We start from the raw sequence: 17456 nt of genomic DNA, 5'->3' as shown, positions 1-17456 counted from the left end.
GTCACAATGTAAAGCCAAAATGCATAATTTTTCTTTTGTCAAAAATGAGAAATTAAAAACAAATTTTCTTGTATAACCAAATTTGTGCTCCAGTTGTTGAAATGCCCTTGTGAGCTAGTAGGTAAAAATGAAAAAGTAATTTAAAAAAAAATTGTGATTTCCAGACACAGAGGAAACAGAAGAAAGAACCCACAGTGCCCCTTTAAACATTAAGGAAAGTTCAAGTTTTAACACTGACCCTCCCATATCCCATGTGTATTTGTGTATAGTGGTAATGTGATGATACAATTCTTGAAAAAGTAATTTTTGGCTGCAGATGTCTTTTATTTGATTAGTACAGAAATCTCATCTAACTTTCATGTACTGTGATTGTTATTTCACATAAAATCACACTGATGATGGCTTTTTGGTGAAATAATGATTTTTTTCGATATTGTCCACCAGTTTAATTCGAGTACTGCAGAGCAACAGCAACAAACTGACCCAAATTAGCAGGTCAAAAGTGAGCATACCAAAACAGGGAGTGAGTCATCTATTAACCAAAAAAATCTCAGTATGAGGATCTCTTTGACACACGTGTCTCCTTAAACCCCACAGCAATTCAGATCAATGAGATGTAGCTGAAAAAAATCGACCTGCAGGTAGTAGGATTTGATGTAGGGTTTACTCAGAGAGGGGCAGCTTTATCACAAACACCCTGCCATATAAACCTAAAATCTGTTTATTATTGATCGCCAAATTCTGCCCCAAACATGTGCTAATGAAGTTACTGTTACTGTACAAGTGAGTAAACGCACAGGTAGCTCATATTGTTCTGCAAAGCTAAGATTCAAAACTGAACATCTGTCTCAGTTCCATTAAAAGCTGTTTGAAATATTTATGTAACAGATCCAACGCTACAGAAACAGGAAAAGGATCAAACTCTGTGAAAGCTGAGTTGTGATGTTGCAGAGTTCTGTGTGTGCACAGTCTTGAGAAACGACATGCAGCAGCTTCTATGTTCCCTGAAATTTTTTTTCATGCATGAATCTCTGTATATGAACGTGACTAAAACCTAAACTCAGCTCTGTCTGTAACAGCAGATATGCTGTCTTGGCGATTTGGATTATTATATTAAACTCATACAAATGTACATGTCATACAGGCAGTGTGATTTAGTAAATCCTGCAGTACAGTTTCAAGAACAGAAGACTGATGGAGACTGTTACTAAATCTGATCCACAACATCTAAATTTAGCCAGATCATAAATACAATTGTGGAGCTGCTTTCAAATCAAAAACACCCGATATAAATGAAAATCAATAAATTATTGATGTGCTTTACAAAACATGTCACAACGTTTTGACTAAAAAAAAAAAAGGCGTGTGTGCGCTCTCTCTGTCCTCACCATCAGCTGGTCGATGGGCTCCTGCAGCCAGAGGCGGATGAGAGTAGCCAGGGTGTAATAGAGGATCAGCAGCATGATGGGACTGACAAAGTGGTACCACTTACGCCGCGGGTGCACAGTGAGCTTCCACGTGCAGGAGCAGTTGCTCTGGACAATGGGGGAGATGCCAAACACACTGAGAAGAGACAGAAAGGTTTATGAGGATGGAAAAAAGGGTTTTTAAGCAGTAAAAACAGCAGACAAATAAGATTTTATAATGCTTTTTTGTCTCCTAATGTTTTACTTTGTAAATTTCTTTAGTTTATACATGAAAAGAAACATTTTACTAAACAAATTCAAATCAAACAGTATACTGGCTTCCTTTAGTCGTATCCTGGAGAGCAAAAATGTACGAAAGGTCTTAACAGCTTAAATCTTCTGATGACTGCACAGAACACATGAGAGAGACTATGTAACTCATCGGGCTTCACCTGGAGATTTCCCGCAAGGTGTGGGAATGTGTTGCTGGGGAGACGGATGTCTGGACTGTTTTGCTCAGATGCTCCGAGTAAATCCAGTTCAGTTCAGTGTTGAGAGTTTAATGATTTAAAGGAACAGTATTTAGGTAAATCTAATTGGAGGCTTGGTAATTATGGAGAATGGCAGTACAGAAAGAAATTTAAAATAAATGGTGCCATGTGATCGCAGCAGAGCATTTCGCTCTGTGCAGGCTTACTTATGGCAGGGCCTTCATCTACTGTCTGACTACTGTCAAAACTGCTCTCAGTTTGAGTCAGGGAGACAGACGCAAGCTAAAAACTTGAAAGCTTGTTCTTAGAGCTGGATCAGTCGACCCTGAAACAGCCCTTAGTTATGCTGCCATAGACTGGGGCTGTTGGGGGACTTGTAAAATGATGCACCGAGCTCTTCTCCTCTATGCTCTCTTTCTCTCTGTGACTCTCAGTGCATTTATTTCCCTCTACTGCTTGTTATTAACCTGCGTCCAAGCCCTTCCATAGGTAGTGATTTATCCTGTTTGTTGATCATCCTGATCCTGTTCATCGCCTTTTCTGTCATCTGTTTCCCCTCAACCCCCAACTTGCTGCGGCAGAGGGCTCCCTTCCTGAGCCTGTTGCTGCCTGTTGTTTTTTCTCTCCTCACAGTCACTTTAAGTTGCTCACAGGGGATTTCTGGATTGTTGGGGTTTCTATAACACTGCAAGTTATTTATGGTTTATGCAAGTTTTTTTGTGATTTGACACTACATAAACAATGATGATCAAACTAGCTTATGGTGATCTCACAGAAGGCAAATATTGCTCCTCACTTCAGGTATACAGGTTTCACTATGAGCACGGAAGCCAAACGCACACACTGTCCAAACATTTTGATGAAAAGCAGCCAATCAGAAGAAAGTGGGATTAAGGGAGAGGAGTTAAAGGAGTTTGTTTCTGACAGTGGATGAAGTGGCCACTGTAACATCATCATAAATCCACTTTAATAAAACCAGTGTTACAGTTTCTTCCAGTCGACTTCTGTAATGAACTTTAAAAAACTAAATATACTTTCTGATTTTGGTAGCAACTCTCTTCTAGTGGTCATTTTGGCAAGAAACTCTCTAACCCTGGATTCTGTACAATGCAGCCAGGCTAAAAATGTGTTCATAAAACAAAGGATGTCATATGTTTCACTCCTTTTCCTTCTGAGCAGAATAAAGGTCATCTACTCAGGAACTGCACTGACGTATTCCAGTGACAAACACTCAGATTTAGAAGCCTCCAGAGTCTTGTCTTTCATGCCATGTCGAGGAGCGAACGACCCCCAGAATCCAGCACATTTCCTGAACAGTTTCTTGTTACAACTGGGGAAGGCCGGTTAGTCACATGACAGGGGACTTCCACTTTAAGGCGGTGAGGCAGGAAGTGAAGTGGAAGCCAGGACTCTCAACAGTCTCACTCAGCACCAGGTCCACAGCAAGGCCGAGTCATTGTCAGCAGGGACAATTAGGACAGGCACTGAGGTGGCCTATTGTCAAATCGAGGCTACACGTATATATGGGCCAATAGTTTCCCTCTGACGACCTGAAGTGCGAACTAAACAGGCCAGAGCAGAGGAGATCATGCCTCAGTTTTTACACAGCAGCAGACAGAAATACTTCAGTGATGTGGAAAGTCAACATGAACGTGTGAGTAGACGGCAAATGATGAAACAGACAGTCTGTTTGTGAAATAAGAATCGGAAAAGTGACAACCTTTCCAAATGCTGGCCCTCAGACAGACAAATTAGGTCCTTCTTTATTTCCGAAATGAGAAGACCACAGTTTGGGAACCCTCCCCCCATAAAACACTAACTAAATATAAAATAGGGGATTTATAAAGTAAAGAGTGCTTTTTTATGCTTTGTACATAGGGCATCGAGTTCTCCACAGTTTTATGCCAATCACCCTTAAAATGTGTGTCTAATTTTGGCCTTCACAACATTACTTCCTCAGTGACGTGTTAACGGCAGTGATTCTTTTCCTTTTATGTCTCATTTAAAAGATTTCTGGAGGCGAGAGCCTACACTCACCTTTGAGTATTTTACTTTCCAATATCCAGCATTTAATTAAGTATTTCAGGGGACCAATAACAACAAGTATTCTCTTAAATTTAAGGATTTTTAGACAACCTAAGAAGTAAAGGTAAACTAAAGCATAGTAGAGGGATGTGATGACCCCTCAAATTTATCACACACTCAGACTGCGCGGTCACTAAAGCTGGACGATTTAAAGAGATTACCCTGTGTAGATGGTGTGAGGGTGAGCGGTTCATTCATTCTAATGACTTTGTTTCCTAATGAAAAACCTGTCAGTGGGACACTGTAATCGCTTCCTTATCTGCCATCTGAGGCCGGAGCGGGACGGAGAGGACACGGGCTTTATCGAGGCAGTTTCAGCTATACATAGCTGTAACAGCAGCACAGCTTTCAAATGAGAAAGTCTGAGATCAATAAAACACAGCAACACCAAGGGCACTGAGATATCAGCTACACAGAGACAGCTGCAGTGCTACTGGTGAGACACCGCATCATTACTATAAGTTAAAGGACCTGCTGTGCAGCAGTGGGCGTACATCAACTTTAGAGAGCTTTTCTAGTTTACATTCAAAGCCATTTTTTAATTGATCTTTCTGAGTTACTAGTGAATTTAAACATCATATTTGCATTGTTTTAGTTTTAGTTTAGTGTGATAAATTACCTTTACTGTGGCTGCTGGACTCCAATTGTTTTTATCTTTAATACAAAATTAATGTTGTACATAATTCTCTAATCATCATTCATCAAAATTAAACCAAAGATTAGTTTGAAATATTTCTCTTCATGTGTATTAAATAAGAAAGCTTTTAAATCAAACTGTAAAATCATTCACTTTTTTTGATATTCCAGTTTTTTTTTTGAGCTGCACTACTCCACTAAAATGATATTGGCATCCATTCATCCACCCTCGCTTCTCGAGGTCCAGTTAGCATTCTAAGGCGTAGTCACCTCCTCCAGCTCTTCTGAGAGGATGTTGGTGTATTTCAAAGCCATCTGAGAAAGATTATCTCTCCCACATGTCCCGGATCTGTCCAGGGGCCTCCTCCCGGTTGTACATGTCCAAAACATCTCACTGAGGAGGTATCCAGGATGCATCCTAATCAGATGGCTCAACCATCTCAGATTGATTGGTTCAGCATCTGCACCGGTTCATCTGTCAATCTTTCTTTCTCCGTTCCAAGATCCAGAGATACTTAAACTCCTCCACTTTGAGCCTAACTTCACCCCCAACTCCAATGTCCGTGATAAGTGAACAGAAGCAGGGAATGTCTTCGTTAGCCAAATTAAACAATTAAAATCAGATGACTGATTAAAACCAGTGAAGAAAACAAAGTCAAATTAATAGCAGAAGTCGATAGAGGACATGTTTAGAGAGAATTATAGCAGATATTTTAAAAGTCTACATTTGTTATTAAATAAACAGCATCATTCTCATCCCAAGCTGTCAGAATAGAAACAATGAGCTGACAGACTGCCTGCTATGAAGTCAGCTCACTGAACAACTGTGACTAACATATATTGGCAAGACGTTCAACAGTGTGGCTTTAGTCCAACCACAGCGCTTCACCGCAGCAGCCACAGACAGCTGATTGCCTCCTTTTTCATGCATAATAAAACAGCACTGGTTGTAGTGAAGAGCTTAAAAGCTCTGCATTTGACACTGATGTGCTATGAGTAGGAGTCTGATGAAGCTACCCTCCAGCTAAGTTTTTCTTTTCATTGCTTTCTAGGTTGAAACAACAGTAAATATTTGTTGTTTAAACAAACTTGCCTCGGGCGCAATAAATCTTGTTGAGTCGAAGGAGCTCTGGCTCCTGAGCCCTGTCAACATGTCATTTATATTCACATGATAAAAGAGCGTTAGTATCAGATTGTGATGTTTTTAACTATGGAAATACATTTCAGCAATTCATCAAAATGACAGGAGAGAGACAAATTGTAATGCCACAGTTTGACTTTCACTGTGTCGTTGGGACAACAGTTTGTGTTTGTTCCTGAGTTGGTTTCCTTTCCTTTTGTGTGCCGAGTGAAAGTCAAGTGCACCGACCAAGTTTAACCCTCTGAGGTCTGATTACTCTGCTTTCGCTAACCTATCTGAGAATAAAAAAAGACTTTTTAAAAAGTTTTTAAAGCCTGTTGGTTTTTGTTGATTTTTTGAGAATGACAAATACAAACAACATAGAGTTAGCATATTATTTGTAATGATCCGCGATCCGTTTTGCCCAACAGAGTTAAATTGTGGAAAATAATAAAACAATAATAATATAAAGTCTTGTTTGTCTGATGTAAAGCCAAACATTTAAAGCAGTATAATGTCTGAATTCTGAGCTTCACATTTCTGACCTGATGTAGCCGTCATTGGTCAAGACGGACTCCTGAAAGAACTGGAACTGGTAGAGGTAGAGGACGATCAGATGTCCGGCGCTGAAGATGGCCATCAGAACACACATGCAGCTGAACATCAGCGTGCTCAAGGTCCGGCGCAGGGACCACCAGGTGCACAGGAAGAGGAAGGTGAAGAAGTAAACAGCTGAGGTCAGCGAGGGCAGCGTGATTCCTGCAAACATAAAACCAGTGAAAACCAGTCAGACATCTGCCAGAGTGGTATATAAATACAAGCCTTTTCTTAACCCACATGGAGCCTCAGATTGTGTTCCCGTAATTTTATAATGTTTTAATATGTTGAATGTGGCAAAACTTTCACATCATTAATGCTGTTAAATATTGACTGAGAAATAATTCCAAATATGGTTTAACATAGTTATTCATGCAGTTTTACGTCTTGGCTGTCAAACTACAGTTCAAATACACTTTATATTATATACTGTCACCAGATAAATCTGAATAGTGATAAAGTGCAGTGCAGTGGCTAGCATTGTTGGCAAGAAGGTTCTTGGTTTGAGCCTCAGCTGGGGCCTTTGTGTGTGGAGTTTGGATATCCTCCCTGTACACGTGTGGGCTTCCTCCAACTTCCTCTCACAGTCCAGAGACATGTATGTCAGGTTAACTAGTGATTTTAAATTAGGCATGACTGAGCAGTAGTTAAAGTGGTCTAGAGTCGCAATATTTCTTTTATATGAGAATTAATGAATCATTTATTCAGTGTTTTCTTTTCTCTAAAGTCTTGAATGAAGGTGAGGGGTTTTTCTGCCTTGTTTTTTCAGGGATTATGAGATTTTAAATCTAAATTCCTCTAAATTCCTTGCACCACACTTGTTTTCGTTATCACAACGTCATAGCTATGTAGTTACTGTTTTAAAAACACTTTATTCAAGGTGAGTTCAACAACACATGGGAAACTGTGGAAAAACAGGTTTTATGAGCACCGGTCTGAAATTAAAGCCAGCAGACTCACGCTAAATACACGTTGCTAATACGATGACTGGAAGTAGGTCATTTCTTTCTTTCTTTCTCATTAAGATATTTTTCAGCACCTACCCCTCATACTTCAACAGAACAAAAAAAATAATTATAAATCATCATTGAAAATCTGTTTTCAGTATATTAGGACAGATTAAGAACCCCCCCCCCCCCTTTCCTGGCAATCCTCAATCACTGTAAACATAACTACTTAAGATTAAATCAGAGTATATGCGCTGGGAGATCTTATGCTACTTATAGAAAAAAACTGACTCCCTCTGCTATATCTCATAAGGTTTTCTTCACAGCTTGGGAACTGCATCTCCTCCACAAAAAAGACTGGTGTTTACAGTCAAAATCATTAAAAAAATCAGAGTAGAATTTTCTGATTGTCACAAATCCCCCCATTTAAATGTCTATAAAGCGGCCCTGATTAAAAGCCACTGAGACAAGTTTAAACAGAAAAATGTTTTAAACTCTAAAGTGTTCAAAAACCCCGGCTGCTCTTAGCTGGAGGAGCAAAAACTGGTGAAATTGTAAAGCAAACATCATTCAAGTTAATGTAAGGTGCCCAACTTGAACACATAAGCAAACAGACTGTATGTTTCATGATAATCTGAAACTATTTATTTGCCCCACAAACAGAAAAGATTTCCTCACCTGTTACGCACAACAAGATGGTGATCACCACTTTTCCTGCAGTGGTTATCAAATTCCCGATGATCTCCTTCACTTTGGAAGCAACTTCTGCCACCATCCGCAGAATCTTCATCTTTGTGCTCTCTTTTGCTTCCTCTTCCTCCTCCTCTTCCTCCTCCTCTTCATCCTCCAGCACATCATCTTCCTCGTCCTCCTCAGCCTCGTACCCTGCTTCATAGTCTTCCTCCAACAGGACGTTGTCCTCCAGGCTTAGCTTCTCGTCTTCCTCCTTGGGAGGAGATAACAGCGACACATTTAAGGTGCACATACGGGTGCAGCTCGGAGGTCAGAGCTCTCCATGGTGCTGAAAACATTTTCTTACAGGTAATCTCTACTAATACTAAAAAAGTAAAGTGTGTCACGTGTGTTCCTGCGAGGGTCTGTCAGCACGGTTAGCATGTAACACAACATATCAGAGCATATATGCTTGAAAGCCTTAGCAGATGTTTTCCTCTGGAACTACATGTTGGCTTGACATCTAATCCAGTCAGATCTTCCTTGGCTGCTGAATCTAAGTAATTATGTGTCCCTGACTTCCCTAAGACTCTGTAAAAGAGAAACATCATAGCAAGCAGGCCACTCACTTCAACACATAAAGTGCTAGGCAAAGAAAGAAGCAGGCGGAAAATCCTCTTATAACAGAACGCAATACAGGCGCTGTAGATTAATTCTGGTGTTTCTCAGTAATAAAGCGGCCATGCCATCTGTGCCAACCAGAGCAGCATAGTGGAAGTGAAAGTGAATGTGGATTTAATTAACACAAGTCATAAAGAGAAGGGAGGACTTGCCAGGAGACGGGGGATGTTGTCCAAGTCACCAACGCTCACGGGGAAGTTTACTTGAGTTCTGCTGCTTACAGCTTATAGAGCTCAGGTTAGGACTTGAAGAGCCCTATACAAGAGGCTTCAAGGAACTATCATTTTAATTTGGTGCCACATAAATAAAACTGAACTGAAGTGAAATTGAATTTGATTGTTTGTAACAAGGTGAATTTAGTTCACACGGTCATTAAAAACACAAATATTTTATTATTATTTTGTTTTAAATGTGGTTCTTTTTTTAAGGTCTAGAAAAGATGCAGTTCTCTTCAGCAGCTATGTTTCTCAACATAAATGTCAGGTCACTTTGAATTTGAGATTTGCTCTCTGTATGAGTTGGAGGTCCATGGTGAAATCACGAATGCGCACACAGGTTTTCAGAGAGGGGATGCCAGTAGCTGTGCGATTTAAACAAGCTCAGGTTTTTGTATTTATAATGAACAGATTTGTGAACTTTTTAGTCTCCTTTCATATACTTATAGCAATAATTTTGACAGCATACAATGAACAACTTTTTCTTTCCTCAGCGCTGAAGTCTGTAATCAGTTTGTGTGAAATTGTTTACATAGGAGTTTACGGCCAACTGAAAGTTCCTCTGACTAGACTGAGACATTATTCTCTTCAAGACACTTTTATTCTTTGTTTTAGGCACAAAAATCTGCTTGTACTCAGCTTCCTAAATGATTTATTGTTTTTTTATGAAATCCACACTTTAACCCACACCTCCCTTCACTTTTTATTTCAAACAGGAAAGGAAACAATAAGTCAATTAGTAGACTGCTCTCCATTCATTTCTCTTTCTGCGTGAAACCGACCAATACTTTGTTTTTCCACCCACCGTGAATATCTTAATTGTGTGGAGTTTTCATGGAGTAAGAAAATATTACAATGAACAACAACAAAATTAAAAGAACTTTTCAAACCATCCAGACAGACGGACTTCATTTCAGCTCAAATGAAACCTACCTGTTCCTCTGATTGGAAGTCTTCATTGTACTGTGCCATGTCCTCAGGCGGCCTCTTCTGGACCAGACTGCGACACAGCAGCCAGATGCCCAAGCCGACCATAAACATGCCGATATCGGGGATGAACACTCGGATGCCATTCCCCGCATCTGCACCTCTCACGCTGGGGACAAACAGACAAAAGATGGGACACAGACGCTGACAGAAAGCAGACGCTCGGTTCCTCAAAGTGCAGATGAATCCCAAAAATCGTGATTTGGAGGAATCTTGCAGGCCAATAACACATAAAGGATTGAAATTGGGACAAGATAAAACAGGCTTAACTGCCCGTGGACAATGAGGTCTAATATGAAGCAGTTTTTCTGAGAAATCCAGGGACTCCTGGTCGATTGTTTAGTTTACTTTGGCCCATAAACAGGTGCTGCCCTGTGTTTGAACCTGGCTGAGTTCACGTCACATGTCCCTCTGTATCTCTGACTTTTTAAAACTAAAATAAAGAAAAGTTATTAATTCATTCTAATCCGTTTCAGGCAGACAGGAGCTGCACTGAGAATCACGAGAACAGGTATTACTGAAGCAAAACACCACCTGTTCACATGAACGCATGGGAATCTGTATTTTTCCCTTACTCAAGTGCTCTTTTAATATGTGTTGTGCTCAGATTTTATATGCAGTACCACCCTCTTTAATGAAATCGGGCTTTAAACATATTGCTGTTAACGAGTTAAATTCCATTCAAACAAAAAGGCCATGAGAGAGGGAGAGCGTTATTTTCTGTTTTTAACTAAACTGTGAAAAACATGTTTACTTCCCTAAAAACTGCATCCTTTGTTCGTACGGAGGCAGCTGGCGTAATTAGCCCTATTTCTTTTCTCTTTCATCTGCATGGAGTAAGAAAAGTAAGGACTAAATAAAGGGATCATTTTGAGATGTTTGTCCATCTGTCTGAATTCTCTTGACAACACTTAATAAACAAATCATATTTACACAAAGACAGCTCGGGGTTTTTATTACTGATATATTAAAACATGACGCTGTTTAAACTCTTGTAGTTATAGCGCTGTGAACAAACACTGCCTTTGCAACATTTGTTATTTGATTAGTCCGCTCACGTCTAATTAAATACAAAAAGGTTTGTTCAAACAGGAAGCTAAACACTGGTGGCGGACAGTTGCCATGACTGCTGCAGTAATCTCAGACTTCAAATAATCCAGAGAGATGCATTTATGCTGCCCGAGGACGCATTTTATGAGGTGTCATGATTGCATGTTCTATTAAATCAAATAAAAATTGTCCCTGAAATGGCTAACAGGTTTCAAAAGCTTTAAAACTCTCTTTTATCATCCAAACCAATTTCTATTTTGGTTTTACAGCAATAGCGCTCCATCCTGTCTTTGGCCACTAAAGTGTTTTCTTTACATTTCATGCTGGGCTCCAAGAGTAATTAAACAGTTTACAATAAACACACCATACTGGTGATTCTGCGGCTCAGGCTGCAGAGAAAAAGCAGACCAAATACTTGTAATTTTAAAAAAAAAGAGAAAAAAAACAGCCAGTGTCATTCTGGATTCTGGTTTTGAGCTTATATAAAGCTTATAAAAGTTAACAAGTTGAAACCAGAGTGCTAATCATCTTGATGGAAAAACGCACACACCGATAAATAGATGCGCCTCTGGCTTCTGTTGTGGAGTTTAATCTGCTCAAGGACGCCTGTTTCCATTTGCTTCATTGTTGTGAAGCTTCGCGCATCCTCACATGGATGAAAGAGATGGAAACCATCAGAGCCAAACGGGGCTGAGCCAGTAACTTCAGTGACTCCCACTTTTCCCATAGTTATCGTATGAGGGAATCACAAAAACATCAGTAGTGTTCGGACCTGTCCTCACTGGTCCAAGCTACAGCTGGAATTAGTCACGCCACCTCAGTGAAAAACTTTAAATATAGACCAAATAAAATGTGCCCTGTATATAAATATTTGGTATTTATGAAGGATCTGCAAAGGTCAATCCTGAGTAAACTGAACACTCAGCATGACTGAAAAAGTCACACAACAGCTGTGAATCGTTTTCAGGCTTGGATATATCTGAGCTCAGGTCCATTTAGGCATTAAAATGCACCAAAGCCAACTGTAATCACTGCTCATATACTGTATATGACCCTCGACACAAACAGGTAAATGCATATGGGATGAAATGTTTATGGCTCTACTTCCGCCACTTACAGTATGAAGGATGTTGAGTACTGGAAAAAAGGACGTGGCTGAGTTAGGACATTCCCGTACTCAGGAAACCACATCTAATATGATCATGTGTGTGTGGGGGGGAGGCAGACACAACAGCAAAAGCTTTGAAAAATAGGCCTGTCAACCCACTGTCAAACATAAGTGGGTTTAGCGTTCAACAAGAATCCACACAGGGACAGGTTTGGAGCTTTTATGAAGCTGGGCACATGACGAGCCACTGCAGCTACAGTAATAAGTGATGTTTAATGTTATTGTGGGGCTGCTATATTTAAGACACTTTGCACGGTCGGTGCCACCTCCTGCAAACAGAGCGGTGATACAAAAAGGTGAAGCGAAAATGTGAATTTTAAAATAATTTATTTTTAAAGATATTTCCTTAAAACTGCATTATTATTACAACCCCAGTTGTACTATTTATGTGTTATCATCGCTCAGCAGGGTTTCAATTTCAAAACTGAATTAGTTTATTTTGATTTTGTTTTCATTTCGTACAAATATTTAGTTTTAGTTTGTTTTTAATGATTTTCAGGTGACCCCTTTTTTTGTATAGTTATTTTATAAGGTATATTTTGTTATTTAGTTTATCACATTATACAATAGTTTATTTTCTAAATTCTACTTTTTAAAAAATCTTATTTCACCTAATTTTTCTCCACACAAAATTATAAAGTTTTGACTGCACACACTGTGTCTGCAGACCGCTCAGTCCATAGTGTCTCATCTTTAGTTGGTGCAGACTGCTTGATTCCCTGCTCAGACTCGACTCTGCTTTACGTCCCTGCATGTCCAAACTAACTGATCATACATTAACATTCTGTTATCCTGACTTTTTCATAAATATTTTTAATTTTGTCAGCCACATAATGTGGACAGCACCTTGGTTTTGTCTTGTTTCTCTCTTTATTGTTATTTTTTATTTGCTACATAAATAATTTTAGTAAGTAATTCAGTAATTATTACACATAGAACACAGAACACTTTTCTTAAAAGTAATGCAGTGCGCTACTTAATTACTCCCAGAGAAAGTAATTTGTTACACTACTCTTTACATTAATTTTGATTTTCGCTCTCGCTCACTCGTGTTTTTGTGCTATAAAATATAAATAAAGTATCCATATCCACTCTGTAGACTGTGCCACTGTTTTCCACCTTCAGCACATGAACTGAAATCATTTTGTAGCACAAGTGCAGGCAGAACCGATGAGTGGAATTATTATTATTATTAGCATCATTATTATTTATAACTCATTATTAGTTTAAATCTTATCTTACCTTTCAAAGCCAATTTGTCTTATGGATTTCTCCCATGAGGAACCTGCACACAAATATATGAAGTAATTTAGTGAGTACAGGTGAGGTGTGGCAAAGAAAAGCACCTTTAAAGTTAATAATTGTTAGATCACAGTCATTAGAAACAATTAGGAAGTTGGTTGATCAAGAAACAAATTAAACAAAAATAAAACTGAATAATTAGAAAGAAACCATTTCTATTAATGTATCCAGTGATAGCATCAGCTCATCTTTTAATTTCATACAGAGGATCGTTCGCGGTGCTCGTGTAACCTTCATGTATAAACGAGAAAATAAAAACCAAAGCCTCGTTTCCACACTTTGCATTGGTTGAAGTGTTCCTGACCATCACTCCAACACCCACAAGGAGATTTCCAGGTATTCAATTCATGAGCTCGGGAGAACGAAAGAACAGCACTCATTCGGCCTTTGTTCTACTGCCACAGAAAACACAACGTCAGTGTGACTCAACTAAATGACGTATCAGTAGTCCATCTGTTTTGTCTATTGGTAGTAATTATATGCTGAACTGAATTTAGCTCAACACAGATAAAGCAGATAAAACACTTCATCTTCATCTTATCTGCCGTGTCTCCGCTGTGCAAGCCAGCTACTGCCAGCTTGTCAAGCTAAAAAAACTGAAAACAGACATTTTTTCACAGCAATTCTTGTTACACATTTACTACATTGAGCAAAACAAGTAAGTACAATTATCTTTCATCAGTGATCAAACTGGGCTGTAGCCTATCCCAGTTGTCTTAGGGCGAGAGGCATATATAAATATATATTTTTCTTTAAATAAAATGTCTTCCTGTTAATCAAAAAAAAATCACCACAGTTATTAAGAATTTTACAAAGTAAAAAGGAAAGAAAGAAAACAAACATACACACATCTGTGAAAGGAGGGGGCTACATGACATACCCTGACATCAAACGCTGTTTGAGACTCATCAGTCCACTTCCACTCAGTTACTCCCATCTAAAAGAGCTCACTGATGGAGGAAACAAACTAGGTTGTGTGAATGACTCATTCAGTAATAGCTAAACACCCTAAAGAACAAAAGGAAATTAGTAATTATTGTCTCTGTGGTACTAAGCAACACTGCAATTTACCAGTGACTAGCAACCATTTTATCATGTGTGGAGCAGAGAATTGAAACACCAAACAATCTATTTGCACGCTGAGAGCAAAGCTAAACATAGTATTTGTTCAATTTGATGTAAAAAAAGATTCTGTGTAGCTCTCGTCAGCTTTCAGCCACGTTTCCACACAGCAGTACGGCTCTGATTCTCAGTAACTTGCATAAAACTGTGCCACACAAGCTCAGAAGAGCAGAAAGCAGAGAGCCAAACATCAACGTTAAAAGCTAAAGACACACATGTCTTTATTTGGAGTAAAAGCACCAAACCTGAGTTTAAAATCTGCAAATTCCACTGACCTGAAACATGAATCCAACAACTTGTTGGTCTGTGTCCACTGGATTTGTTAGTAACCATAACAAACCTACAAGCCAACGGTTTATCGTGGCTGTGTTTTCCTTTGGAATCTTTTTTTTCCTCCAAAGGTCCAAAATTACTCACGCCAGCTTTAATCATGAGATTAAACAACAGTGAAAACTCCAATCAAAATGACATAAGCAAAATTAGACTTTAGAGATTTTGAGCAGCAGTTTCAGTGAATATTAAAACATCTCTAGCACCAGCTCTTCTATGCACCTTTTGTTCTTTTGCTTTTGCTCGCTGCTTTGCTGTTTGTGTCATTTACAAGTAGCTTAAGTGGTCAGGAAAGAGGGGAGTGCCAGAAACTTGCACAGTAGGAGATAAGCTCCACTCATGTTGTCCTAATTCCTAAAAATCACCCACAGAGCTTGATAGAGTTCATAGATTACTTAATGCCCTGTTTAAATCTTAAAATAAAAACCCAGTGATGCATTAAGCAAATGCAGTCAGTTTGCAACATGCAACTTCAACCCACCCCCAAAACCAAACCTACAGATGTAAGAGGAAATCCATCCTGTGTGTGAGATCATGCTCGAGGAATGTCAGAGGTAAAGCAAGGCCAGTCTGATGCATAGGATGTCTTAGGAATACTTTCTAGTGCAGACTGAACTCAGCACGGAGACTTCTAGAAGAGAGACTTTCTGCCTGCCGAGGCGAGGCCACATTTCACCCCAGCTGGGCACCAAAAATACCTGTCCTCACACTTTATGCGAACACCATAAAACACCCTTTGTACTTGCTGGGCTGTTAACCTCTCAGTGCTGCATTTCTTTGCACTCTCGCTTCTATCTCTGGGACCTAATGCCAGCTGCCCCTTTTCCACAGAGGATGGTGATAAGCACAATCGACATTTCAGCACATCATAATTATATCAGACAATCTGAGAGTTTAGTAAGTGTTGCACATTAAGGAAACAGCAGGAAAGACATGTGTGGATACAAAAGGGAATAACAATGGGGCTTTACAAAGACCACCGCTGCACAGCCGTGTTTTTTTAGGCTGCTTAGCCCTTACAGACTGGACAAATGTCTACTGCCATCAGACAAATTGAATGCACAAATCCTTTATTATACTTAAAAAAGCTCCTTAGTGACCAGATTGCTGCTAAAAACTACCATAAAGTTTAAACAATCAAAGGAAAGTATATGGAAGTGAGTGGAGCTTGTTTTTTTTAGTCACAAACTGGCAATTTAGATCTGCAATGTATTGAACTCCACCCATCTGGAATACAAATGTTTTCAACTGTTTGTAAATGCAATGTCGAGTCAGCATGCAGGAATGACGGATGACTCCAAAGGAAGGCGTCCCCGGACTCATCTGGTGACCAGTCGCTGACCTGCTCCAACAGCTGGAGGTGTCAGCTTTTTTGGAAAGGTTTTCTCATTCATACTCATACTCAGCTTACTGCTCTAATGGCGTATTTGGCTGCGGTGAACGGAGGAAATTATATGAAGTTATCCGGGGAGAGGATAACCACCTAACTGCGAAGGAGGACTCCTTGTTTATACTCGACTGCCAAAAGGAAAAGGGTGTCAAGGAGGCTAAATGCCAGATATAGAAAATCTGAGATAAGGCTATTTCTCAGGCGGCAGAATGAGAAGACAAAGAGTAATGCCTAACTTCCTGTTGTATAGAAATAACATTAAAATATCAATATCAACAGGCTGACATTAACTTCAGGAAGTGGAAAAGCCAACAACATGTATACAAATCATCACAGTGAATCAAAATCATCGGTTTGCATATTGTGCAAGATTGGGTGCAGATTGTTTAAAAGAAGTGTGCTGCGAAATGTTGTTTTGACACGATACAAGGATGTTTTTGATCTACTCAGTGTGGTTTTTACTGAAATTCCAGTGTGAGATAGGGCAAAGCATAAATAGCCTGACTTTAGATAGCAAGAATCCATACTAAGCATGTTTAAAATACCAGGAGTGGTGTGCATTCAAGGGAGGACAGTAAGTCATGTACACCAAATTATTTATTTATCTTTTATTATTTTTTGCACTGCTGGAGGAACAAAACGGGGGGGGGCTTTTTGTTTTAATATATTTACTGTTCCTGCTCAAACAGTTATCAAGGGTATCTATTTGAATTGACAGCCTCTATTGATTTAAATCAGTCTTAACAATTAAGTCTGATATACTTTACTTTCTTACTGTCAGCTAATCTCAAGATCTACAAAACAAACAATGTGCTGCCCAGTCCAAGCACTTTCTGACTTCCTCAGTGTGTCAACATCCACTACTTCTGAAAGCAGGATTCTTAAAACCCACTGACAAATATTTATTTTAATTTCTTTTTTAAAAAGGCTCCACAATGTCCGACGGCAACGCACGAGCATTTAGAGACAGGATATGGACCGAGTCAGAATAAAACAGTCCGAGCACTCATTAAGGAACATGTCAACTAGAATAGCAGTGTTTCACTAATGTGTTATTAATAGTGTCTGAGTAACAATGGGCTAGCAAACAGATAAAAACTAGAACATGCTAAGCTGCACACACAATATTTGATAGCAGAACCAGTTCAACTAACCACCAAGAAGGTCGTGGGTCGGCTGAGGTCTATCTGTGTAATTTGCCCGTCTCTCCGGGTACTCCAGCTTCCTCCCACAAAAACTATCACGTTAGGTTAACTG

At 39.4% G+C, this 17456-nt stretch overlaps 1 protein-coding gene across 4 annotated transcripts in view; it reads right to left on the bottom strand.

Moving 5' to 3' along the window:
* The window catches only part of piezo2b (piezo-type mechanosensitive ion channel component 2b), a 90282-nt gene that overhangs the window by 57442 nt on the left and 15384 nt on the right, over nucleotides 1–17456 (bottom strand). For all 4 annotated transcript variants that reach the window (XM_086270821.1, XM_086270823.1, XM_086270824.1 and 1 more), the window contains exons 4-8: nucleotides 13298–13340; nucleotides 9784–9946; nucleotides 7961–8228; nucleotides 6284–6497; nucleotides 1389–1563 (exon numbers count right to left, since the gene is read on the bottom strand). In XM_086270821.1, coding sequence (XP_086126947.1) covers nucleotides 1389–1563; nucleotides 6284–6497; nucleotides 7961–8228; nucleotides 9784–9946; nucleotides 13298–13340 — 863 coding nt within the window. The remainder of the gene's footprint in view (nucleotides 1–1388; nucleotides 1564–6283; nucleotides 6498–7960; nucleotides 8229–9783; nucleotides 9947–13297; nucleotides 13341–17456) is intronic.

The sequence above is a fragment of the Aulonocara sp. 'chitande type north' Nkhata Bay genome, linkage group LG18, assembly GCF_057382095.1.
Source record: "Aulonocara sp. 'chitande type north' Nkhata Bay isolate Kocher_YH1m ecotype deep benthic linkage group LG18, A_spYH_male_GT1.1, whole genome shotgun sequence".
NCBI lineage: Eukaryota > Metazoa > Chordata > Actinopteri > Cichliformes > Cichlidae > Aulonocara > Aulonocara sp. 'chitande type north' Nkhata Bay.
This window is presented reverse-complemented; position numbering and strand designations above follow the sequence as displayed.